At 35.4% G+C, this 27,345-nt stretch overlaps 1 protein-coding gene across 2 annotated transcripts in view; it reads left to right on the top strand.

Annotated features, from left to right (window-relative positions):
- Window positions 1–27,345, top strand: part of TBC1D5 (TBC1 domain family member 5) — a 309,248-nt gene that overhangs the window by 113,966 nt on the left and 167,937 nt on the right. For both annotated transcript variants that reach the window (XM_079299429.1, XM_079299430.1), the window contains exon 4: window positions 14,859–14,994. In XM_079299429.1, the coding sequence (XP_079155555.1) occupies window positions 14,895–14,994 (100 nt within the window). In that variant the 5' untranslated portion in view covers window positions 14,859–14,894. The remainder of the gene's footprint in view (window positions 1–14,858; window positions 14,995–27,345) is intronic.

The raw sequence follows: 27,345 nt of genomic DNA, 5'->3' as shown, positions 1-27,345 counted from the left end.
CTATTTCTTATTTTCCTACTGTGTTTCTTCCTTTCAATACAGACAGATTTTTCTTTTTCCAGAAGTAGATACTTAATAGCTATCCCGCATGGAAAAAAAAATTCAAGAGTTTCAAGGAATAGCTGTAGCAATTGCAGGAGAAGTGTATAAATTACCATCTCTTTTGGGTTTTTTCCCCCTCTCAGTACAACTCTTACTATAATTAGCCAGCATTTAACAGCAAATGTTTGCTTTGGTTAAATTATTCAGAACATTTATTTTACTTGTCAAAGGTTAGATCAGGTTGTTGTTTGAACTGGTAATTAAATGCAGCCTAATACACTGTCATATTTATATGCACTATCAGCCCTGTTTCCTCCTTATTCTGTATAATTTTATAATGTTCAGGGCTGTCATTTAGGCTTCCAACTCAAATCCCATTTTCTTGTAAAGAAAGCTAAGATACTTTTCTGTTTCATTGTACATGAATACACTTAAGAAAATAAGAATTAAGGTTGTTTGGAACATCACAGTTATGGATTTCATTGTCATAGAATCAATGAAGGCCCTTTGAATATTTTTATTTGCATATTTCAGCAAGTCATTGCACAGCAACTGGTATGTAGTAATTATTTTCCAGAGTTTAATGTTGGGTGGACAAGTGCAGACATCTCCTTTGCTAATTGAATGCCTACGAGTCACAGTAACATACAGTATATTTAAATTACATTCCCAAATCTTCTCCAGAAATATGCATGATACTGAAATGCATAAAGGTTCCTAAAATAGTTACATAGGGCAGTGGCCCTTGCACATGTACATTAGAGCACTGAGGCTGGCTATCCAAGTTGATAAAACGAGTGTGAGTTTTAGAGTAGCCAGGATTCAGCCTCTGCACTTTCTCATGACAAGTTCAGAAACTATTTTCCACATGGTTATATGAGACAGTAATTTAATTGAATTGTCAGATATATAACATGTCCATTCCTTTTTTATTTCTGCTGTATAGGTTCATTTTCTTATTCCTGTTGAGCAAAGAATAAATCATGTGGCTTTTTTAGAAAACTTCTATGCTCATTGAAAGTGATATTGTTCAATGTCTGTGAAAGAAAGAAGGTTGCTCTTCAGATAAAAAAGAAATAACCATAAAGTGGATCATCAGCACTTCAGCAGTGTGTTTTTCCTACCATGTTTAGACAAATATTTCTGCCTTTTTCAGTGCATTTGTGTAGCAGCTTTTTCTTCATGTAACGAATGAAATTATACGTATACATTGCAGCCTATCTTATTTTTTAGCATTTCTAAAACTTTTTATTTAAATCCAGCCTATCGACTGCAGGTTTGAAAGTCTTTCAGTTCCATCAAATAAGAGCTACGCTGACTCGTAGCCTTGCTAAGATACAATTCATACTTATTGGTAGTGAAATCCTAATTTATCCACTGTCATGGTGATCACCTCAGACAGTATTATGTGGTTGCAAAAACTGAGCCAGGAGTAAGGGCAAAACATATACGCACTATCTTAAAAAGCCAAGATCCACACCTCAGTTCCTGCACATATGATCTCAGAGTAGCAGAATTGATTTTTTTAAAGTTGGGTTGGTTTTTGATTTTTTTTACCCTTTCCTTCCTGCAGCCATATTTTTCATAAAACTGGCATAGGCCACTATGGGCCACAAGGTAAAAAGATACAGTAAAAACAGAGTTAAAAGTGAAGTGTATTCTTGATTATAATTATAGCATTCCTAGCGTGACACTAAAGAAACTCGATGTATGGTGCTCAGTTTGTGATTTTGCAGCTTGTTAAATTTTTATACTTCATGGTTGTGGGAGGTAGCTAAAAACAAGAGAATATTCTGTGCTCTTAGAGAAATCATTTTGACCCCTAGGTAAAGTACATTTATTTGTGTATACATCATCTGAACTGTGAGTCGTTTTGATTGATGCAGTAGATTGCATATACATATGGCATAAAGAGGACCTGGGTTAGGCTAGAAGTTCTGGGCTCTTTCATGAAGGACTGTCTAAATATAAACTAAGAATAAGAATGAGTAAATTGATTTTAAGTTGTACAGCAGTGACATGCAGGAAAAAGACCTGGGATGGTTATGGGAGACTGAATGTGCCTTTTGTTCAGGAAACTGAAATTAAATAATTGCTGTACTAAAGTTTACGAAGTATTCACACATCTGTTGCACCAAGGCAACAGTGGGAAGGAAAACCAGTGTAGATTTTTCAGATGCTCTCTTAAAGATCATTAATATCGTGAATCAGAAGAAGAGGTTTGGCAGCATGAAAGTAGCAATTTGTTGGAAATAATAGGTTTAAAAGTTTAACATGTAAAGTTTGTTTGTGGATAAGGTCTGAAGCATTTTATCTGTGAACTGAGGAGCTTGGTCATCAAATGATGCTTCAGTCATGAAAGAGACAACTCAACAAAGGGAAATCGTTCGTTCCTGCAGATCTCTCATGGTCATTCCTATTGTCTTTGAGAATGCAAACAGTTTGAGTTAAAATATTCTTTTGTCACTTGTGTTTTCTTTTATAGGGCAGGCTGTGTATATGTCTTTGGAAGGTGACTCCTATTTCTTCATTAACTGTTTCTGACAGTGCAGTGAGAGAGCTACACTAAATACAGAGTCACTTTTGCATTTAAAGAAAGGAAGGATATAATCTTTCAAACAGACTAACTTCACACAGATATACTAGATTACTTTGTTAGAAATAAATGTTTATGCTAAAAATACTTGTGTTCAGTTATTTGAATGGGTGAAAAGAGTCTTACATGGGGTTCTTTGAGAGGAAGTAGCTGACTTGGAGTGGCATAGTAAAGGAGTGATTTTCTGGCTTTCTAAATAATTTTATTTCAATTATCTTTTTGTTCTGACTTTCATTTCTGATAAGATGCTGTCAAAACCTCTAAATCAAAACAGATGAATAAGTAATATTAGTTATCCAGATTTGTTGTATTCAGTAGTTTGCTCATAACTGTGGCTGCTAAAACAGAACAGGATTTCCCTTTTTCTTCCCCAGCAAAGAACAGGAACTTCCAAAACACAGGAGTTTGGATGAGTAGGCAGAGGATCTGCTGCCTTCAAGCGTTCTTGGCAACAGGTGGAATTGTGATATGTGTTTGACAGAATAGTCATCTCAGCTAGGCAATCTTTGTCTGTTACCCCTCTTCTGAAGAAAGATCTATCCCCTTGGTCAAGTTCTTCCTCCTTTTCAATCAAGAAGCTAAGAACACCTGCTACTGCCATCTTCTGTCTTCCTTTTAGGAGAAAAAGATGAATAATACATGACCAGAATTTCAAAAGCAATTACTAATTTTAGGTGCCCCAAGATGCACAGCCTTACTATTAAGTAAGAAAGAAAAGTGAGAACAGATCACACCTATATTCTATATGCTTGGTTTCTTTCCATTTACTTCTGGATGAAGTTCAAAATTCTGATTCCATTCTTCTTAATGTGCTGAGTGATCCAGAGCCTGGCAGTGTTAGGTCACTTCTCTGCCTCAACTATTAGCAGAAATGCTACAACATAGCAAAAATAACTTTTTTTCTAGGCTTTTGCTTGTGGCCAGATTGAGATCATACAGTCTCTATGAGGAAAAAGAAATCTGTAAGCTGCCTTTTTGCAAAATAGTCTTTTGTTTGCTGGGCAAGAGAGAAAGTAACACATTTGGTTAGAAGGACAGTAAAAGAAAATAAAATTATTTCAAAAGAAGAATGTGAAAACAGCTGTTTTGTCCAGGAGGATTCAGAATGCTTTCATGATTCAGATACTTCAGATACCTTAAATATTCTTAAAGAGTCATAGTGGTCTGTCTAGCCCAGACAAGAAACCGATCTGAAAAGGCTTTCTAAAACCAAGAAAAATTGAATCAAGGAGGTGTTTAACCATAACTTGTTTACATCAGTTATATTTTTTTAATAAAATGGGCTTAAAAGCTTAGCCTCAAAGCTGTTGCCAGCTTTCTGTGATGTATAATGGCCGCTGTTGTTCCAATACAATTCTTCAAATCTATTTACTGTTTTGAGGGAATTCCAGTTCTTTTTCTTGATTACATACAACAAAACTTGGTATTCAGAGAACACTGGGAGATTCAGTCCTGTCATAGTGGTTGGTGAATTAGAGAGAGCACTCAACAAAGCTTAACTTATTTAGGAGCCATCAATCTATTGTATTATCTAATAAAAATCAAAAAGCTTTAGAGAATCTGCCTGCTGTTCTGTTCTCATTCCCCAGAGCAGAGTAGCAGATATATAAATCTCAGGGTAACAGATCTTTTAGCCACTAAGAGCTAAGGTCTTTTTCTGCTACTTACATGTTGTCCACAAATGTCCTGCAAAACCAGGCTTTTGTTTCTTGCTATGTAGTATTTGCTGACCCACTTCTAAAGTAAAATAAACTGAGGATTTAAGGTAAAGAAAATAGAACTAGTTGGTGACAACAAATTTACTGCCAAACCAAGAAACCCTTTTAATTGCAACTTATATTTATTAATATTTCCCCCTTTTAACAATGTATTTTATCTGTATTTCTGAATTGATTTATTTTATCAATTCTTGTTATTATTAATCTATGGTAAAGTTCTGCAGAATTAAATACCTTTTTAATACTCAGATTTCTGTTCCTATATAACCTTGCAAAATACTGCTTTCCTGCTTGCTGTTTAAGAGCTTCATCTGTTTCAGGTTTTGAGGTGGTACAGGCAGTGTGCTTGATGTACCATGCTGCTTGCACTGGGGACTTCTGTTCCTGTGTTTTACATGCTCTGGCAAGCAGCAGGAACTGCCCAGAAAATATTTTAGGAGGAATAAATGCCTCTAAGTAGCAGTGCATTATAGAAATCATTATGCTACAGGGGTTTTGTCAGCCTGGTTTCTCTGTGTCTGAAGACTTCAGCAAGACCACTTACTCCCTTGGGAGTTTGATGTGCATGTACAGGAAAGCAGAGAACACTTCATCCAGCTGCTCAAAAATTTTAATGAAAAATATGAGAGTAGGAGGAGAGAGGAAAATAAGTTGCAGCAGATACCACTGTATTAAGAGATCAAATTATTAAGAAGGAACATTACTGCACTGTAATTTTCTCCCATTTTTAATATTATGAACCTTGGCAGGAATTTTAGTACTACGAGTTCCTGACTACCAGAAAAAAAAGTGGTGCATCAGGATGTATTGAGCAGCAGAGTTAACTTTCTGTGAAAGGAAGAACCTGTCTTGTCATCTTTTTTAGTAGCATGGAATACAATGATGTGCCACAAAAACCCTGAGTAAAATGTTACTCATAGCAGAAGTGATATCCTGATATATCTTTATGCAGTCCCTCACCTGCTAAGTTAACAGGTTTCATCTATAGCTTATTTTTTCCAAGTCTTAGAGGTTTCCTTGGCTTGAGGTATTTTATTTTATTTCATTTCATTTAGATGCTGCTGTTTGAAACTCATTACATCCTAGGTATGAATAAGCATTGTACAAAAATATTGAGCCTCTAGAGGGGCTCCTATGCATCCTGATTTTGTTACTGCTGGTGTGGCAAGGGTGAAGAAAAGCAATGTGAACAGGCAGTACATGGCAGAAATACAGTGCCTGACATAGACTGAGCCTTTGGGTGTGAGAGTGAGCAAGGGAAGAAGATTCAGTGTATTTTTTTACCAGAGGTAGCCCTACTTGGAGCCTTTTTTCCTTTGAGTATGACTTTTTTAGACATAAGTGAGCTACTCCTACCACCTGAAGTAGTGGAAAATCCTTGCAGTCCTTGCAGCAGAATCAGATTCCAGGTTTTCATGTGTAAGTCTCATTTGAATTCACTCATCAGGGTTGGATCACATAGTTGAACATGGGTTCTGATTCTTCATATTATATAGAAACTTCATTGTAGAGTATGAAACAAATTCTGCCTCTCTCTGCTCCTTTGAAAGTACCTATGAAATTATCATATTCTTTAGCAAATGAGGTTTCCACCAACTTTCTTTGTACCTCAGCATGATACCATGCTGCTTTAGCATCTGCATATCTAGAAAAGTAGAAGAGAAAGATTTGATGTAAATGCTTCTGTGCGTGCATGAACATGCTGGTGTTTCTATAAAAATTCTGTCAACCCCTGTAGGAAACTGTTTTCTAAAAATAGTCAAAGAATAAAGGCTGAATCCAAGATTAATTGCTTACTACTTTAAAGCTGTGATATCCTAGAAACTTACTTCATTGAATACACTTTTAATGTCTAAGCTAGTTACTATCATTTTGGGTAAGGCTGCAGGCTAAGCTGCCATTTTTTCCAGTTCACTGTTTTGATGATTTCTTTCAGTCTTGACGTTCTTTGGCCCTTTGAGTTACATTTGTATTACTAAAACATAAAGTGTGTAGCATTGCATGGTGCCTGTGTGTTTCTGAAAGTAAAACTTACTTAAAATACTTAAAAGCATACCATAAACAGCAGTAAACCTAACCATATTTGGAAGAACAAAGCTTTAATTTAAATCATGTTGAACTGTTTTGTTACTAGGTAGATAAATTACATTTTAAAATAAAATAAACAAAGAATTTCTTTCATTTAATGAGTTTCCAGTTGTTTTGAATCTTTTTAGTATGAATAGGGTTTTTACCACCTCTAGATCACTCTGAGAAGAGGGTGTAATTTTTTAGTTGAATTATGAAAATAGTTAACTCTTACGGCATTTTTCCTTCTTCTCTTTCACCTTCACTAAGGCAAAATGTAGTTTCTTTCAGTTTTATGTCACAGGTTATATTTTCTATGCTCTTAATAGGTCTTGCTTCTCTCTGCACTGCCGCAGCTGGTCCTTGTCCTGTGCTATCTGACTAAAGATGGATACAGTATTTCAGCTCAGGCCCTAGTGTCAGACAGTGTGAAGGGATTTACACATCTCATTTCTATCAACCGTTCTGAGAGGAACCTTCATCTGGGACTTCAGTTGAAAGGAAGAAATATGAAAATGCATCAACATAACTTTTTCACATCTGGTGCTAAATGAAGTTTCTGTGGGTGGAGGAATGTTCATGGCACAGGCTACATTTAGCTGTTGACTTTGGATCCTTCTTGGTTTGCTGGTATTTGTCTTTTGCAGTCAATCTTAGATCAAAGTTGAATTCTCTTAGCCTCACTGTGGATCTGTCACATAGGTTTGCATTAAGAATAGCTATAGTTCTGTGTAGAGGCTGTGGGATTTGGGAGGCTTTTTATAGGAAATTCAAACTGCAAAATGGAGGCTTGCTTTGGCTGGCTATTTTGTCTTTTTTGTTTCCTATTTTTTGTTGTGAGACCATACTGAACACATAACTGTAGTATCAGGTAGGTAAGATGGTTAATGCCCTTTTTACTTTCATTGTCACCATTTTCAGTGCAGAAGAATTTGTTCAGCCATAAATGTCAGGTTACACTGTTCAGAGCATTACAACTTGAGAAAAATTGTTGACCTGGGTGAGAGAGGGCTGTGGCTATAAAACTTAGTGGCCAATATGACATAAGGATTTTGATCCTCTCTGCATTATCCAAGTTTTTCTTCTTTAGTCAAACTAGCATTTTTCGCAGAATCACATAACCTCAAGAAAACTGAAAGCAAGAAAATATGTGAACTTGTTCCCTGCATGTAAAAAATGTGTATCTATCTTTGAAATTAATAGAATTTTAAGTTTTTTATATAAGAAAAGGTTTTTTGTCTTTTTTTTTTAACTATCATGTGAATTACCAAGAGAATACATTGCCATGGTCTCAGGTGATTTGTGTTGTTTCTTCTCCTTGACATTTTAATTCACTACTGAATTTATACTTTGCATGTTTAAGTACTGGTAAGACATGAAAGTTGTAGGGTTAAAACTGTAGACAGTGCTTTAAAGCTCCTATGATAATTGTTCTTAGGTATGTATTCCTTTACTGTGGCTCTCGAGACAACTATTTAATAGACAACATTTGAATAATACAAATGTGCGGTTGGTAAAAATGGATTAGGGTTTCAGGGTGGTACCAATGGGTGATATTTAATATTGAATGACATGTATTAAGACAAATGCTTTTATATATAATTTATTTGGCATTGTAAATGCATTTATCTTGTGAGATACAGACTCCCTGTTGCCACATGAAGTATTCTGGAAAGGTTTGGAGTAAATAAATAATAAAACCACTTTGATATACAATCTAACAATATTAAATATTAAGACTTTCACATGATTGATTTTAATACTTAATTAACTTATTTAAAGTCCAATGTAACTCTGTTTTTGTATTAGAGATCAGACAGGCAGAAGTTAAAATGCGAGAAATGTTATTAAATGGGACAAAATTAATTGCATTTCATGACCATCAGACTCCCTGGCTGTTAACCTGTCCATCAGTGGCATGATCTTGTTTGTTTGGTTCTGGATTCCAGCTGATGTTAATGTTAATCTGCTCCACCATGTCAGACCATTTTTTATGTTTGTATCATTCTATTTTAATGATACATAATCTGATACATTTTATAAAAGAAAACATGCTTGCTTTATGCTATCCAAAGTTTGTCAAATTGTGCACTTTTCTTCTGACTTGGTAAGTGTTCTTCCCTAGGCATGTTTTTTCAGTGGGTGGTGGCAACCTGTGGAAGTGGCTGAGTAGGAATCTCAGCCGGGTTTGAGCTGCTCTGTGTGTAGGAGGGATGTTTGGGTTGGTGGAGTTTTTGGCGGTTTTTCTCTTGGAGGCACTGGGACTAGTGTCTTCTGTATTTAAATAGAGATGGTAGTAAGGAGCTCAGATGATGGAGAGCAGATGATCACAGTGCTGTGAAACAGGTGGTCTCTGTGACCTAAATAAAAATCACTCCCAGAGCAAAGAAGAAAGCAGGGAATATTACAGGTAGTAACAGATTTTTCAAAAATGCCTGTTAATGAGTGACCTGGCAAAATATCCTGCTTGAAACAGATCAAATGGTCCTCACTTCCTCCTTTGCCAAAATTCTTATTCATGATTGTCTTCTACTCAGCCCTCTCATTAGCATGCTTTTTCTTTTTATTGATTCCTGGTTCAGAACAAATAATTTAATTTGGCCAGTGTAAGAAAACCCATGATCTCCTTGTAGATTCTTTGGAAGACATCTGTGCTTTATTGCTTTAAGTAAACACAATGCATGTTTATTCTCCTAATATATAATTTCTTATCTACTTGAAAGTGTTTTCACATTCTGGAAAATCCTCACTGCAGTGTTCTAACATGCTTGATTACTTCATAAGCCACAAATGAGGGGCAGAGTTGTGAACCCTCATAACATGATGCTGTCAAACTTAACAAAACATGCATAAGACCATTACCACATCAGACACTTGCTTATAGTCAGGTCATTTTAATCAATTTGACTTCACAGGGCAGCTAATTTATCACTTAGCTAAACAAGTATTTCCTCAACTTGTCATCAATTTAAGTAATTAAAATGGTAAATTTTGGATATGGCATGATATAAAGGCCCAGAGATAATTTGGAGAAGGTGGTTGATACAGTCTAATAGAATGAATGCAAAGTATTATTTTGAATACTTTGGTATGCTTCAGTAGTTTTCAGAAATGTCATGTTCAGATAGCTTTGCTGGTACTGATGGAAACTGATTTTTATTTTTAGCATATCCAAGATTCAGCAGTGCTGTTCAGCTTCATCCTCTGAGTTAGTGGGTTCTCATTTTCCCTTTTTCAAGCATAAAATGTTTTGGTCTGTTGCTTGATTGTTTAGAAGTAAGAGGATGTCAGAGTGCAAGAGTGGAGCAAGTGCTGCAACTTGGGCAGTTCTTCAGCCCTCATCCTGAGTACCTCCCAAGCCTGCAGTTCCTCCCCGTACATTTTACCATGGGGGGAAGGGAAGAGAGGGAAAATGGGTGTTGTAAAAGCTTTGCCTAATTCTGTTTCACCTACTCAGTTACACCTTCAAAATATTCTTGCTGGAACTCATTATATTTTCTAATTTTGCCCAAACAATATGAGTACTTTTTACTTCTTAAACATTAATTTTGACATATTTTGTGCTTTGAGTAAATAATTTTTTAAGGTCGATATAAACAGTGATGATTAAGGGAAACATTTTAGGTGAGTTGTGGTTTTTTAAATTGAAGTAACTTGGTTACTATTTCTGAAACAATGCTTTTCATCCATAAACTGCTTATTTGGATACTGAATATTTTTATTCAGTGTCTGTGGCAAGTGAAGATGTTAGTGACTGTCTTATGACATGAAATGAGGTACAGTATTTATGTTCAACTCTGCTATGTTCCTATGTTTTGTTTATGAAATGCCGATTTATCAACATTCTTGAGATTAGGGTTATTTTATCTCTTGTGCTCATAGTAGTGAATGGTCTCACTGCTAAAAGAATGCAATAAATTTTGTTTTTATTTTGAACTTGCCATCTTCTTAATGTACATAAATTATAATCAATTTATTATATGAACATTTACTATAATCTTCTTACAGATGAGTCTTCTGCTTCTTGTACAGTCTGTGTACATGTTTTTGCAATGTTTCACCCAGCTCTGGTCCAAAAGTGACAGTACTTCACTGGCAGTACAATTAATGACAGAAACATATCTCAGTTAGACTTTTATCTTTGTCTTGTATTTCTATCTAGCTAGATATGACTTATACATATTAATGGAAGATAAAGTGTGGCTGAATCGAGGCTCTTGCCCCTGACAGTCTGGAGAAGAAGTAGGTTTTGTTTTTGTATGTTTTAAATGTAATTTTGTTTAAGCATTCCAAACTCACAGGTTTGTGTACAGGAAAAAATGGCAATGCTAATGAAGGCATGATTATATAAGAACACTTTATGGCTAAAGGGGGTAGAAATCACATAATGTGTTAGAATAGCTAATAGAGAAGGCAAAATATATGTAAACTCTTGGGTGAATAAACCTTCTTGTGTCTAAAAAAGAAGCAGGCAACTTCCAAGTATGTACTAACTACTCACTAAATACCCAGTGAGAAAAAGGAAAATTGTCTGAGTTAGATTGGGTGTTAAATCAGACTATCTGATGCAGCAGGTAGTTTATCTCTGCTGTGTAGAAAGAGGTTGTTAGTTAGGTGGATGTGAGTAAACACCAGTTAAGTTTTTCCTAATGAAAACAAGTTGGTGTTCTATCACCTATAGAACACAGAGGAGGTCATGGGAGAGGAGATGATGTTCTCTAAGCAGGTACTTCCACAGAACCCTTTAAATACCTGGAGGAGTTCTGTGTTGGAGTCTGTAAGCATGTCTCTCCAGGGATTTTTGGTCTCCATGGAGAACAGATGTGCTGACAAGCTGCCTTCCCTGAAAGGCAGACTGGATTCACCCCACATGTGTTGGTCAGTGAGCAGCCAACCTGTGGCACTGTCCTTGGGGGCACATGAGGGCTCTTCCCCCCCTTAATTAAGGCCAGTAGCCAAAGAGTCTCTTTGCCTGCCTTTTCCTTGGGCTCATGAGTACATTCATGTTTCTGCTAATTTCCTTGACTAGATAAATGTTTCATACATAGCCTTAATTATTTTCTCATGTATATTACAGAATGGTTGAACTCCCAGTTGGAGGAAGCATGCCTGGTGTTTGAGTTCCTTAGCCCTTCAACTGTGGAGGTTTAAAAAAAAAGTACAAATAAGTGCAAGTGCCACTCTGAGCTTTCACTGAGATGTTAGGGTTAGCCAGTATCAAGTCTTGTAATCCAGTAATTGAATTTCAGGATTTTATAACGTTTTTATTGTTTCACATTGAGAATGGTTTTAAGTTGCATCTTATTTAATATGAACAATATGTTATAGGCCATTACAAATCAACCACAAACCTGTGAAAAATTAATCTGTCTCAGAGTAAGATCCCAAGTGTAATCGTAATTGTTTAATAGTTCCCTTTCCTCTTTGTTAGAAGAGCAGAAAAGAACTTAAGTATAAAACTGTAAAGAAAATTGCTTGGACTAAGGAGTAAAGACTAATAGGTAGTGATACTTTTTAAACTGTAACCATATGTATCCATAAACAAACACAAGTAACTGATTAAATCACTGTGCAGATATCAAAAGTAAATCTATTCAGCTGTTTAAAACTGCTCTAACAGTCTGTAAAGTAAATTATGGTTCATACAGATTGTAAAGGTATGGCATTTGGGGAGTATTTAAAAAAAAAAAGAAGGCAGATACAGAAGAGAAGGACGTAGAAGAGGAAACTTACTAGGGCTAATTTGATGCCATGTTATGGATGTAAGACAGTGTAAGTCTGAAACATACTGTGTCTTAATTAAGTGGTGGCTGCTAAAACTACAATGGCTGGTATTGTCATTTGGTGCCTGGTTCTCAGTTTGAAGGACACTCGGGGTTCTGCTTTGGCCAGATTGTGTAGTATCTCCAAAGGACCATAAAAATAAAAAGCTAAACTTAAGCAGCACAGTTTGAAATAAGTTTATTTTAGTAATTTTAGTGAAGACAAAATCAATGGATCAATAGAAAGATATTTTAAAGTATATAGCAAAAGGAACAAGAACAGCAACCAAAATTCCAGCAGGAGAAAATTACTTCTGCAGAGTTGGTGGGGGTTTTGTTTTCTTTCTTTGAATACATTATAGATACCATTTATGTGGTTTTCATTGCTATAGTTTTAAAGTTACATAGGAAACACATGAGTTGTGCATACATTCATAGCACATTTTGTTGAGCCTAGTATAGAGTTGATCAAGACAATTCTGTGTTTTAGTGGTGTGTTTTGTCATATGAGTTTGTTTGTAATTATTTGACATAAAGGTGTACCACTGCTGAAGTAGTAAGTCCTACCTTCCCTCAGTTACCAGCTCCTTGTTCCCCAGACCTTCAGATTTCTCTTCTAAACAGCTAAACGGGAGTGAGAGATGGTGTGATCCTTTCATCACCACAGTAACACAGGTGGCAGGGCAAATAAAGGGTAAAATAAAACCCTCAGGGAATACAGCTGAGAGGATCCTTTTGGTGCACTGGTTTCAAGGAATTGCCTAACAGTGGCCCAGCTAGGTTTGTTTATTATTTAGGAGGTTTTTTTCCTCATAATTTATTGGGAAAATTAAGAAGGTATAGACTATAAAAAGATCTTAAGAATCTCAGTTTCCCTTCATTTATTGACAGTAAACTGAAGGTATAAAGCCTATGTGGTCAATGCCATACCTTCTAGGAACCAAAGGAAAAACATAATTGAAGTGATTTCAAATTTTTTAATATGCCAGTCCTCAGAGTGTAGATGCATACTTCTTCCTGTATCTTTTTTTTATATTTATTTCTAAATATAATTTTATTGCTGTTAGAAAGTTATGATACTTGTAAACAAAGCAGTTAAAGTAAGTGATATTTAAAACTCATCTGGCAGCTGTAGGTAGCTGCTTAGTGTTTTCGGGCAAATCAGACCTATTTAGCTGGCTTAGGCTTTTTTGTGTTACAAGTTAATAAATTGCTATACAGTGACTAAAATGCAGTCTTGACAAATGTACTCTTGCACTGTTAATGCAGGAAAGGTCATTTCTCTTTCTTACATGCTGTTCATAACATTGTCTGCTTTTCACCCTTTTATTGGCATCGTCTTATTTGCTGCTGCCAGTATTAGCTGCCATGAACTCAGATGAACTTCTAACATAGTTCTTGTTCAGTTGCTTGATAGTAATGTGAGTGTCATTCAGGAGCCTGTGATGATGAATCCACATCACCCACTTCCTAAGGTTTCAGTTATGCCATTGTTTCCCTTTTGGCCTTTGTTTTTGGAAGATGTCTTTTAAAATGTTCACCATCTATTTGATTATGTTTCTTAAAATGCTTCCTTAACATCATCTTTCTAGAAAGCTGTTATTGTTTAGGAATGGTATTATTCTCCAGTTAAGTTTTCCCACTGGAACCATTGCATACCACACACAGCTTGCTGATTCTCCCCTTCCTTCCATCTTCCCTCCAGCAGGATGGAGAGGAGAACTGGAGGCACAAAAGATAAAGATCACAGGTTGAGATAAGAACAATTTACTGGAAACAGCAATGAGATAAGAAAAATGAACAGTAACAGCAATGATACAAATAACAAGAAAAGAAAGAAAGTAATGGCAAGGAGAAAAGAAACATTCTTGCTCATTGCAGAAACTGCAACAACAGATGATAACCAGCCACTCCCTCCAACTCAGAGCCAGCATTACCCAACCACATCCTCTGCACACTTACTTGACCAGAAAAAAACTCATCTTCCCAGAAGAGATTCTCTTCTCCTTGCCCTGGTAGTGGCAGACATGGTATAGAATAACCTCTGGGCCCTGGCCATGCCAGCTCCTGGCTACTGCAAAAGCCTGTCCTATCCAGAACCAAGACAAAAGTTAATACAAATCTTGATAAAACAAATTCATCTATCATGCCAGTTAGTTTTAATCCATTCTCTTTTTGAGTGTCTGTTGCTGTTATGTTATACTTGACCTATGATTTCTGAAAAGGAAGTGGTTAAAAGTAAGATTTTCTTAGATAAGAGGTCTTGGGTCCAGAAAAGTGATGGTCTTTCCTCAGTTTTGCTCTATAATCTTCATCATGCCCAAGAAGTAGCATCAGTTTTCCTTGGAATCAGACTAAAAGATGAGTAGGGAAAACTAGAAAAAGGAAGGAAAGCGGCTGTTGCTCTGCTTTACCGTCTGTCAAAACCATGCTTGGACATTTACTTGCAGTGTAATATTTGCAGGAACTATAACAATTCTTTTGAAGTCCAAATAACACAACATTTACGATGTTCAAGTGGAAACACTATTGTTCTGCTAATTAGACTACTAATGGTGATGATATGCCTGGAAAATAAGAGGAGGTTTTAAGTACTTTTGTTCTTGACTTGTGTGACTGAAAAATAGCTAAAGGAATACTGAAGTGTTTGTTTCTCTGTTTTTTTTCCTCCAGAGAAATACTCATCAGTTTGAATCTACTACTGCCAGTATGTATCATTCTGTGTCTGAAACCAGTCACCCTTTGCAAACAGAGGAACAAGAGATAGGCATTGATCCCTTGCAGAGTTTTTTGAACAAGCCAGGGGAAGGTAAGTTTGTATTTCTGTACTTTTTTTGGAGTTTATACCTTATATAAGTGTATCAAGATAACTGTACCTGTCATAATTTGTTTAATTCACTCAATGAAGTGGAACAGGGCAACTTAAAGAACATTTCACAGAGCATGTGAGGAACACTCTGACACTAATGAATACCACAAAAAGTCAACTTTCAATTACAGACAGAGGCATTAGCCAAATGTTTAATGCGCTGTCATCCCTTTTTTAATCATAAACTAAACACTGACTTCAGCATAAGAATATTGAAATGGAGCATGACTTTGTTACTTTTTCAAGCATTGACTCTCACACTGCTTTGGGTTTAGGGATCTTGTTTGGTTGGTTTTTTCTTTTTTTTTTCCTTTTTTTATTTTTTATTCTGCAGAAAAGTTCAGTATGCTATTTGGATGAAATTATGCAAATAAAAAGTCTGATTTTTGTTTGACTCAGCCCCTGTGTTCTTATTTGAAAAAACATCTTGAAGTTGAGATAGAATGAATAGGCTCTAAAGATAGAAATTACTACACAACCTGAAGCAAATTAGTTAAATGCAGTATTTGGAAGACCCTAATGAACAATGAGAACAAACTGCTTGGGTAATGCAATGCCTGTCTGTTTTGCTCATCTTTTCTACTGATTTGCTAGTAGTGACAGTGTAGTTGGTTCGAAGAAAGTGATAAGCTTAATGAGAAAGCTCGTCCTTGTCATGAAAACATTCCTCAAGTACTCAGTTATACACAGTGGCACCTTAACTACCTGTAATTTTCCAGTCATTGAACACATATACCAGGAGGGCAAAATAAAAAATTTATTTTAAATTACAGAGTTGAAACAACTTTGTCACATTTTCTAAGTCCCTCACCCAGATCAACTAGTCTTTGAGTGTATCTGTTTATAAATCCTCTCTTTACTAGTTTACTTTATTAAAAAGCTATGTCAAGTTTTGCTCAGTCAGGTTTATTACTTCAGTTTAGAAGAAGCTGATGTTTTGCTTCAAAATACATTGGTAAAACTTCATTGCCCCTTTGAGTTAATTTTTTCACTGTTTCTTCATTGGTTTATAAAGCTTCTTTAATGTTTCAAAATGACAATGTACGTCATGGGGAAAGTATTTTAAAACCTGACAATTAAATGGAATCGCTTTTCTAGGTCAGTGTTTCTTTTCTGTTGTATTTGACATCTTAACAATATGAAGCCATTTTAGCCAGATAAACCAAATGCATTTTTTGTACGTATTTTTAGAAACTTGAAAACAATATTTTTCTTCAAAAACCTAGAATAATAACCATTTTCAAGAGGAAAAACAGCTTGCTTCCTTCGGTCTACCACAGTCAAGAAAAAGATAAACATTTTCTTCTGATTTTTATTTTCTTTTTTTTAAATTAGTAATTCTTTCATCTCTGTTTCAAGAAAAAACAAAATTTTCACCCTGTAAAAAAAACACTGTAAGTTAATTTTACCCTTTATTGTGCCCAGAAGCGACTAGTTACCTTGACTGAAAAGGTTTCTCATTTTTATCCCAACCTTAACATTTCTATGACATACAAAGTTATTAGGATTGAATTGATGTTTAAAAGTGCCATTAATTCATTTACCCCAAATGTTCATTAACAATGTAAATGTATGCTGATGTTCTATGAGACAAGGAAGTGACTAATGACTCTTCGCACTAACAACACTTAAAATGAATAGAAACTTTAGATAGCTAATCTTGAAGTAATCAAGACCCTCATTCAGCCTGGCATCTCTGTATGCTCTAAAACAGCTGTCAACTGTTAAAAATATATACACAACACACACATACGCACATGCAAGGATAAAGATATGTAAATACATGGTTCCCCAAGTCATAAAGGTTACCAACTATGGTACATTTTTTATGTTCTATCTATGTAAATATTTTATATAAAGCATCTATTTCATCTTCATAGCATTTTTTGCTGTGAAACACATAGTGCATTTTAATTTGAAACTTTATATTTCCAGAATAGGTCTTAGAAGTTTTAATGTTTCATTTTAAATAAAGCCTGTGTTTGGTTGGTGTTAGCTCTTTAAGCATCAAAGTATGCAGTCCTTTCTGTCCATGCAGTCTGTCCATAATTATCTTCATAAAAGTACAGAGTTTTTCAATGCAGCCTCAAGTTTTAGGGGTGATACAGAATGAACCTGGTGAAAAACTGTATCTTAATTTTCTCCTATCATGAATCAGAAATATGGTGGAGTGGTGGTCATTGGAGATGTTCTGTGCAATATTGTAGAATTTCAGAGCATCTGAATTGTGTTTTTGAAGAATGCTTACCCTGCAGGCAAAGTGATAAAAGCCTTCACTGAGATGAGGTGATTGGAAAAAAAACACAGCACTGATAAGGGTGCTGAAAAATATTTAGTCACTGATCTAGTAAGATTTGTTAGTCTACATGAAGTATTGTATTTTTAGCATGTGCAGTTGATACCAAAACTTGATGGAGAATCAGAAGATGTCATGTCCAGCTGGAGTTACAAAATTCTCTCACAGTTTTCATAAAATTAAAGAAATCTCAAAAATACACGGATTGCTCTTAAGTATAGCTGTTTGGAAAACTGCATACATCAACTACTTTTTGTTCATTTGCTGTCAGCTTGAAAGGGTATATTGGATAGGATTCCAGAAATATGTTGAGTCTAGTAGTACTCAGTGCTTTTATTAAAATTTCAGTGAAGGAATAGAGAGAAAACATGGTTTATTTTGGACAGGACTCTTGACACAACGGAGAGTAGACGTAGAATTCAAAGTATTCTTGAGATTTTGGGGAAGTGGCTTGAGAAGAATAAGACATGGTTCGCTAGGAACAGCTGCAAGGATTAATGTTGCAGATGCTAGGCATGAGACAGTTACCTAGCTGAACAAATGAAAGTAGATCATTACAGATGAGGTAAGTGTCATTTGAAGAAAGGTCTGGGTGTTGGTAGCTCTCCAGATTTTATGCAACTAATAAACTTTGAATTTTGAGTTATGATGAGCCATGAGAATGTGCTTGTTTGCAAGTTCAAAAAATTTAGAATAAGCCTTTAACTGTAAAGATCTTTTTTTCTATCCCTTTAAAACATTTCAAAAAATCCAGTGAGATAGTGCTTTTGTCCTTTTCAGTTGATTAATTTGGCCTATGTTATTTTACTTATGTCTGTTTCTTCTTTCATGATACAAAAAATGTACATGCTGTATATGCACTCATATATGCTTTTTAAAATAGCATTTTTAAACAGTTGATAAGAAATTTATGGCAAAGATTTTCACTTTTGCAATCTAATACTTCAAATGGATGACTTTAATTCTTTTAAGAAATTTTAAATTTTGATTGTTTCTTGTGCATCTGGTTGTATTTTAATTTACATGTATAGGTATGTGTACAGTGTGTTGTTTTAACTATGGTAGGTTGATGACATTCTCTCTTCTAAGAATCATCATGCTATTATTCACTTTATTCTAGCAGTGTTTTGAGTGATCCCCCCTGAAACAGGAAACTTTCAAAGAGAAATGGGTGAATCTTAGCTCTGTCTCCACCACAGACTTTGTGAGATCTGAATGAAAATTCAGAAACATTACTTTTGTACCTTCTCCCTGCGTATTGCATCTGACAAAGTGTTTTTCTGACTTCCAAATGCTCGAGGTTTCTGTTCCATTGAAATGGGATAACCAGGTTAACTTTCTGCTGCAAATTTTCACTCCAAGTTACAGCGTCCACCACATTCCAGTGCAAGTTTTGAAAAGCATAGTAGGTAGTATTCCCATTTCATTGATATAATGAGAAAGTTGATCCTCTAAGGACAGACTGGAACAATGCATTTAATACTCTTCAATTTAATTTGCTCAATATCACAATTAATACAATTAAGGTCACTTGAAATGAAAGTATTAACAAATTGGGTAATTTACTTTAACAATGTCAGTGTGTTCTCACAATTACATTTGCTTTAATTAGTGTACAAGCTATTATTTAATAGCATACTTCACATAGAAAAATGTAATGTGTTCTTTGTTCTCAATAGAAGAAAAGGGGAACCTTTAATGGGTTGGAGTGTTTTGGATTTGGAGTTTGGCAGGACATATTTCATTTGTAAAGGCTGTAGTTGGTAGTGAGGACAGAGAAGGCTGATGTTGCTGGAAGGACAAAGATAACTACTAGAGTGTGTGACTGAAATTAATCCAGTTGAGACAGATAAGTTCCCTACCTCATACTTACTATTGCATGCCTCCTGATTCTCAAGCCTGCCATGAAAAAATATGAGAGATGGTAAGAGAGCATTCATATTTCCATTTTGACCGTATACTGTGTGTGTGTTTCCATTGCTTGTCGTTCGAGTGTTATGCTATTCTGGTTAATCTCACAGCCCTGATCACTAGAAAGTATTTCCATGGAGAGGTATGAAATTTGAGATCCCTGGTTAATACTAGTGTCATACAGTAAACAAGTAGAAAACAGAGGGGAATTAAGTAATGAAGTAAATGCCATCTTTTCTGGACAAAGCAGGACCCTTGTCTTATGAAATAATTTCCCTAAATCTCAAGTATAATTCACATGGACTGTTTTGGCCCTTGACATTCCTTACAGGGTTAAGTGAAATTTTGCTGTCAGAAAATTGCATTATTTTCTAGTTGATCCTGAGCTACTCAGTGTTATAAGTTGGGTTTTGTTTCCCCTTACTCAGGTGTACAGTGCTAATGTGGATTGCCTTGTACAGTGTTTGTTTACCTCCATTTTTAGAGCTCATTGCATTTAAAGGAAAAAAAAACAACAGAGGTCTACGCCTGTCTGTATGAGAAGTACTTTCCTAGGTAAAAGCAACTGAGAATGCAAATACAGTGAGTTGTGGAAGACTTACTATTTTCTTATCAAATATTTTTGGTAGCATATTTTATGACGTCATGTGTGTCATAAAATGTGTGTTATTTCATCTTCTCTCCAGGGAGTGACATGAAGTATAGCACTGTGTTTTTAAGAGTCCTTTTAAATATGCATACTACTGTGTGTTTCCATTAAAAAGACAAGATTGGAACAGAGAACCTCTTTGCATTATACTGAAGCAGAAGAGCTGAGGGTTAATGTCTTCCCAGTTCCATGCTGTGTTTTACACCAGGCCCTGAAAAAGCCCTGTGTTCTTCATTGGCGAGTTTTACCCTTCAGCCAGAAATCTTCAGTGTGCTCCACCAGTGTAGTTCTTGCTAGTGGTCCTTTGTGCTTCAAAAGAGTTGTATTCAAAACCTTTGTGCTTCTCCTGCAGGGCTTGGCTTCCTCATTAAAGGCACAGGTATGATGGAGGAGAAGGGGCTGTCCTCAGTCTGTTTCACTTCATATTGCATGAATAAAAGCAAGAATGGTTTTTACATCTTCAAACGCCATATGCTAACATAACAAGCATTTTAATATTCATTTATTAATAATAACCGCTGTTTAGCTTGCTTTTAATTGAGCTGCAACAGGATTGTAGTGACAAAGGCTATTGGAGCAACACAGTATATCTTGAGCTAACTCAGGCTGTCACTAGCTGCTTCCCTATAACTCTTCATTCTCCTCTCTTCTGTATTAGACATTTTTATTAAAAGATCAGTTAACAGAAAAGCTATGCGTGTTCAAAAATGCATATATTTAATATAGTTAGCTGAAAATCCAGCTATCTTAGCTATCACACAGTACAATTTTTACTTGAAAGACTTTGTACAGGTCTTGACATGCTCTTAGAAATTTGCTTCTTGTGGGCCCTTTGGTTGCAAATTTGTATTTAGGAATTGCAGGAGTATTTTTAATTACTTCAGCTGTGGGGGCAAATGTGAGTAGCTGCCATGGGCTTGTGAAATACCAGATTCAAGAGATGGATTCTCCTCTCTAGAACTGGGAGGTACAGGGATTTTTGGTGGCTTCATGTGAGTTGCACATTGCATTCTGGTTATTAACCTCTGCATGGAGGTTATTGTTTGACATGGGTAATGGGCACAAACATCGTGTAGGGAAATGGTCTTCCGTGGTTGATATGGCAGATACTAGGGATGACCTTCTGGACAGTGATGTCTGCTCATGGAATGGTTTGGGTTGGAAGAGAAATTAAAGACCATCCAGTTCCAAACTCCCCACTGTGGGGACAGGAAATCTTCCACTAAATCAGGTTGCTCAGGGCCCCCTCTAGCCTGACCTTGAGCACTTTCCAGGAATGGCACATCCACAGCTTCTCTGGGCACCCATGAATTCTCTTGTTCTAAGTGAAATTTTGGAAATTTTGGATTGTTTTGGAAGTTTCACTCTAAGTCATCATATGAAAACAAGACCATTCTCACTAACAACACTGTCACGCTCCATCAGTTCAGTCATCTAAGCTGGGAGTTTCCAGGTCTTTCCAGACACAATTCTGCCTGAATACTGGCATAAATCACTTGTGTGCCTCATGTCATTCTTCCAATATTCCTTGTGACCCTATTTTTGGAGAGACTGATCTGAGCATTTATTTTTCTTTTCCTAGCTTTTCCCAAATCCAAGTTAAAGATCAACTCGTTGGCTCTTATCTCACTTTGTAGTATACATGTAGCATAATAATACTTGTAGCATAAAAGGAAAGAATGCAAGTTAAATGAAAAAGAAATTTAAATTTTTTTAATAAATATTACATGCTTAGAGGACCTAAAAATACCAAGAAGAAATTTCCATTTAAAATATAGTAACCTACTGAACAGCAAAATAAAACAGAATAATCTTTTTTAATACAACCTTTGTAAATGTAATTAAAAGTGGTTTAAAACTAGTTCATTATAAAAAAAAAGTTATACATAAGCTAACAATGAGAATCCAATCATTCTTTTGAACATTTTACTCAGACTTTACACAGAAATGTAATATGAAGGTTACTAGCCATAAACACCTCACAGTATTAAGTGTTTCCAGGCAATGATCAAATTATGTTAAATGGCTATATCTCCTACATATGGAAAAGTCAGATTCTCTTAATTTAAAAAAATAGAACTGTGCACGTTTGATTGTACTTGTGTATGTATAAAAAAAGACTAGTAAATCAGAATTCTAGCTGAGGCCAGCATGATTGGTACAGAATAATAATTAAATGTCTGGGTTCACTTCTGTCCTGACATACCGAAGATTGTAATTTACAAAGCAGTGTATGAATTGTGAGCAGCTATCTGATGTTACAGACCTCTGTGTCTGAGATTAAATGTATGTTAAAACATTTTTAAAGAGCTTAACTGTCAGAAATTTGATTGAATTAGAAATTGATTGTTCTATATAACAGAAATATGTCACTGCAGATGGGATGTTTCCTGTCTTTCTTATATGTGGACATTTTTAAAGACCTGGAATTCCTTATTTTAAAAAGAGAAGGTTTCAGCCTGCTTTCACTGAAGTGACACTGCTTTAGTTTTAGCCCTTCAATTGACTAATGAAGCCTTATTCTTTAGCCTCCGTGGTACCAGGGTATTCCCTGTCCTCATCCTCTTTGGACATACAAAACTAAGACACATGAAAGGGGAGAGAAATACAGTACTGTCATATTTAAGTGGTAAGAAATTATCTGGTAAGATGTGTATTATTTATTGACAATCTGGCCTTTTAACAAAGAAAAATAGGCCTATGCTTAGGTTGCCACTGCAACAGCCGAAACAGCTGATACTTTAATGAACAACATACTGAGGGCCATCCAGGACATAAGGCAAATTAAGCAGGTTACAAACTGCATATCTTCTGTTTAGGTATAGGAGATCTCCCCAGCTCTGACAATTAGCTCCGCTGATCAGGCAAGCAGACAGACAGAAACAGAAGGAGGCCATTTGTATCAATTTGAGGAACAGAACTAGTAATGAAGTAAAATATCCGTACCAGGTAGTTTCACCTCCGCTTTGGAATGGATATTTCTAACTGCTGGTTTCAGCTTTGCAATAGCAAATAAATAAATAAATATGTGCTGCTTAACAAAAGCTTATTTTCTGTTGTTTACAAATTGAGAGCAAAGGAATAATAATACTTCTAACCTAACGGGTTTTTAAAAAGGATAAAACATTTTCTGGACATACAAGCAAGTACGAATCTTGGTAACCTGACAGCTTTGTTTAAACGTTGAATTTGAGTTTCCTTTCATGAAAATCTTTTCAAAGTACAGCAATTCAGCTGTGAAAACCTGAATACATTAATGATGACAAAGAACCTCTGGAGTGAGCCAACATTTGTTTTTGTTCTTTTACAATGTTTCCTGATGAATTGCACATACAAAAGTGTTGGAGGTTATTTTAATTTTCTTTTCTTACTTTGATAATAAATGTCTCCACTGTTTACCTTTTTTGTTAAGGTACCTTATTATTACTAATCAGCTTTAATTATTTATTACAAAATTACTGTGAAAGATGTTTCTTTGATGTCAAAAAAGTCAGGGGCCTGATCCTGACCCTATTAAAATTAATGGCTAGGTTCCAATTGACTGCAAAGTTAACAAGCCTGAGTACCCTTTAAGGGAAGCAGTCATTAGGCCAGGGTACTGGCTTGTGGTTAGTTGGGGTTCCTGTTTTGGGAGTGTTCAGATTTTAAGCATTTAGTGTCAAGATTTGGCCATGCAAATGCAGAATGCATATAACTGACTCTTAAAGCTAGTCCTAATCTTCATTTTCCTCCTGAGAGACGCAATAATTTTAAAAAGGGTTAATATACAGGAAACTAAGAGAACACCTTTCTCTCTAAACAAGAATGCTAAAATGGGGGGAGAGAGAGGAATGTGGATAGCCTGTTTTTGTCTAACTTTCTTCACAGTCAACAAAATAGCCAGCTAGCTCAAATCTAAGCTATACTCAATAAGGACCATCACGTTTCACAGGCATGTGTGCCAGCTTGTGTTTAAATCTTATTTTGTTTAAGTGAACTATCAGTGGGTTTTGTTTCTCACTATTTTAAGCTTCAGATTTATATGGATGTACACAGACACACTATGTGACAAGACTGAACACTTCTGTCAGATCTAGAATATCTTTAAGTACTCAAAATTATCTTTGTTCGGTTTCTTCATCGTGTTACACATTTAGTTTGTTACATCAGTGATCATGTGACTATAACATTTCAGCCACAGCACAAATGACACAAAAGGATACAGCAAATGAGACTTACTTTTACCATTTGTGGCAACCACCAGGCTTGTGATGACATTTGTGCTCCTAGGCTTGATCTGCTTGAAAAGGGAAGTGGGACTTTGGATGTTTGTTTTCCATCTGTGTGCTTATCTCATCCTTTTAGAAGGTATCATATACAAAAGAAGCAATGAAATTAATTCTTGTAACTACCATAGGAAGAACAGCCAGATTATATGTTCTCATGAACAAGAAATTTGAAGCTGATGAATTGATACAGATCATTCATACAAGAGGTGTGCAGCAGGGCCAGGAACTTGACCCACATCATTCAAGGTGCAGGACACTGCACTGATGACGATGCTATCCTTCAGCTCTTTCTTTCTTTCTTTCTTTCTTTCTTTCTTTCTTTCTTTCAGGCAGTTTTTGTGAGGCAGGTAGCAAATTAACTAAAAAATCATAACTTTGGTACAGAACATACACACACAACTTTTTCATGTTTTATATACAAACTTAAATAAGCATATATCATCTTAGAAATTTCAGCTAAAAGTATTTTTGGTAATGGAAGTGAAAAGCATTTCAGAAGACATAGATCATTGTTACCTTTTTGGTATTCTGAATAATTAAGTAAAATTAAAATGTTGTGAATATGTTAAACTATTCCTGAAACTTTGATAAAAGATGTCTCAGTACAGATATATATGGGTATCACTATTAAAACATGATTTGGCTACAAATCTAAGAAATACTACTTTACCTTAATGAACCGATGGTCAAAGTTTATTTATTTATGCTTATTTATTTTATAGTTTATCATCTTAGCATTGCCAGGTAGTCCTGTCTTAAGAAGAGGGAAAATACTTCTCACAAGAGTTTTTCAAAATAAACCTGACTGTGCTATGGTTTACTTGATGTGGTGGTGTTCAGTCAAAGTTTGGGCTCGATGATCTTGGAGATGATTACACCTTCAGTGATAAATTCTAAATACCTTATTTCTGTACAAACAGTTAAAACTTTTGCTTGGGTCCTAAAGCAAATAAAACAATCAACATGTTGATAAAAAGTAATACATGAACTCTGGGATAGGAAGACTATGCTCAAATTTTTGAACAAATCCCACCCAGTTTAGTGCAACTGGGGCCGCCATATAACCAATATATTAGCAAATGGCCTGTATGATAAATTTCTCCACTAAAATTTTGATATCCCATTACAAATTATTATTCTTGATCTTCCTAAAAGTTAAAAGGCACAAACTTCATCCAGACAAAGCTTTTATGGTGGTGATAATTCTTTTCTTCTGAGAAATTGGATTTGTAATGGAATCAATGATTTGACCTTAGGAAAAATGAACTGTATAGTGTTTCAGTACTAAGTGCAATTGAAAGGATAAATCATGTAATACATGTGAAAATATATTTGCAAAGATCTGATAATGTTTTGAGTTTTATTTTAAAGGGGTACATTTTTATATGTTAGTTGTAATTTTGGTGCCATTGTTGGTTTTGTTTCTTACAGTTTGAAATATTTAAGGGGTGGAGCAATCAAACATAAATCTGTCCATTATTGGGCATTTCTGCTTTGCACACAGATGAATTTTCATCAAATTTGATTTGCTGACTGGTGGCCAGAACAGATGTTACCTTAATAGAGGAGAGAAGCATATGGAGCCACAGGGCCACCTCAAAACTTCTGTGACCCAATATTGTTTCACTGTTTATTGAAGTATGAAAGAAAACACTTCTTTGCAAAAGTCTACAAAGCTGCACTCTGAATTATTACAGCTAGGTCACCACAACATTATTGCCTTACTGAGATTAAGATTTTATAGCTGGAAAAATTATAGCATCAATTGTTGCTATTCTAAAAAGAAAGAAAAAGAAAATTAAAATAAAAGTACCCCAGGCAGATGAGCTTGTGTCTTTTGCTTGTTTGAATTTTAAAGAAAGAAGGCTGTAAATTAGAGTTTACACTGTGGAGAAGTCTAGCTCTGTTTTGGGGTTCTTGTGACAATAACATAGTGAATAAGAAGTGAAAAATTCTGTTTGAAAAGTTATGGAATTGCCATTTTTCTGCAGAATTAAATTTAATGTATTTTATAAATTTGTATTTATGACGAACATATAACAGTTTTGGTTGTGGCATTTGGATGAACTAAAGTTATACCCTTGCAAGTGTTCCATTAGAATAACTACTTGTTCAAGTGAAGATTTTTAGGTTTTTCAGAGAAACTGGTTTGTAATGTGTGCCTGTCAGAAGCAAACTTCAGATTTGGAAAAATCCCATGTAAACATGGGAATAAATGCTTTTTTTCACTTTTAAAAAAGAGCATAAAAGCCTAATTTAATTCTGGACATGAAAAATACCCTGAGGATTTTTTGTCTTGGAATTAATGTTATATTTATATGATACTTCCAGTCGTCTTGATATTATAAATTTAGAAAGATACTTGCAGGTTTTCTGTGATTTCAAAGACACTTACTCATATCTGTCATATTCAGTTTGAGATTCTTATGGAAAAATGAGCCTGCATTTCGAATTTGCATCACTTAGCTAAAGATAGTTTTATTTTCCTGGATATTACTCTGTTCCTTGCTAAAGCTGTAGCTCAAAGCAGCGTCTTGGAATCTTTTGAACATATTTAATTTATAATAACTGCATTAAAACAATGCTGAATATTAAGATAAGAATTGGGGATATCTGAAAATCCTGTAGTAAATTATGTGTACAGTGATAATTTTCTATTATCCTAGTATAAGGAGCAACATACACTGGATTCTACAGAGTAGATCCTTACTATCACCTGTTCTGGCTTGCCACCTAGAATTAGCCATTAATGCCACAACACAGGCTACTGCAATGAAGTTTGTACACATCACAGTTATTCCTTGTTTAGGTCTTTACTTTGACCATCAAGTGATTTTCTGTTTATAAATTGACACCACTTAGTATTAAAGATGATGAGTCAGTTTGGGGACTTTTAACTGACTTTAGTAGTCATTTCTCAATTGCTCTGAAGTCTGTCTGGTTTCAGTTTTGATGAAGTTAAGGCAAAGAACAATTTGAGGGCTTTGAATTGAGCCTGGTTGTTTTTCTTTTGCAAACCATATGCCAGTGCTCCAAAGGCTGTCTTGTGGCTGGTTAAAACAAAATAAGAACATCTATAAAAGGTCCCACTCTGAGAAATGTGTACTAATTTCAGGCGAAAATTCTTTTCATTTGGTGTTTATGAATTACACTTTTAAAACTTTGCC

Source organism: Erithacus rubecula (genome assembly GCF_903797595.1).
Source record: "Erithacus rubecula genome assembly, chromosome: 3".
NCBI classification, from domain to species: Eukaryota; Metazoa; Chordata; class Aves; order Passeriformes; family Muscicapidae; genus Erithacus; species Erithacus rubecula.
The sequence above is the reverse complement of the archived record's forward strand: the minus strand, read 5'-3'. Positions and strand labels throughout refer to the sequence as shown.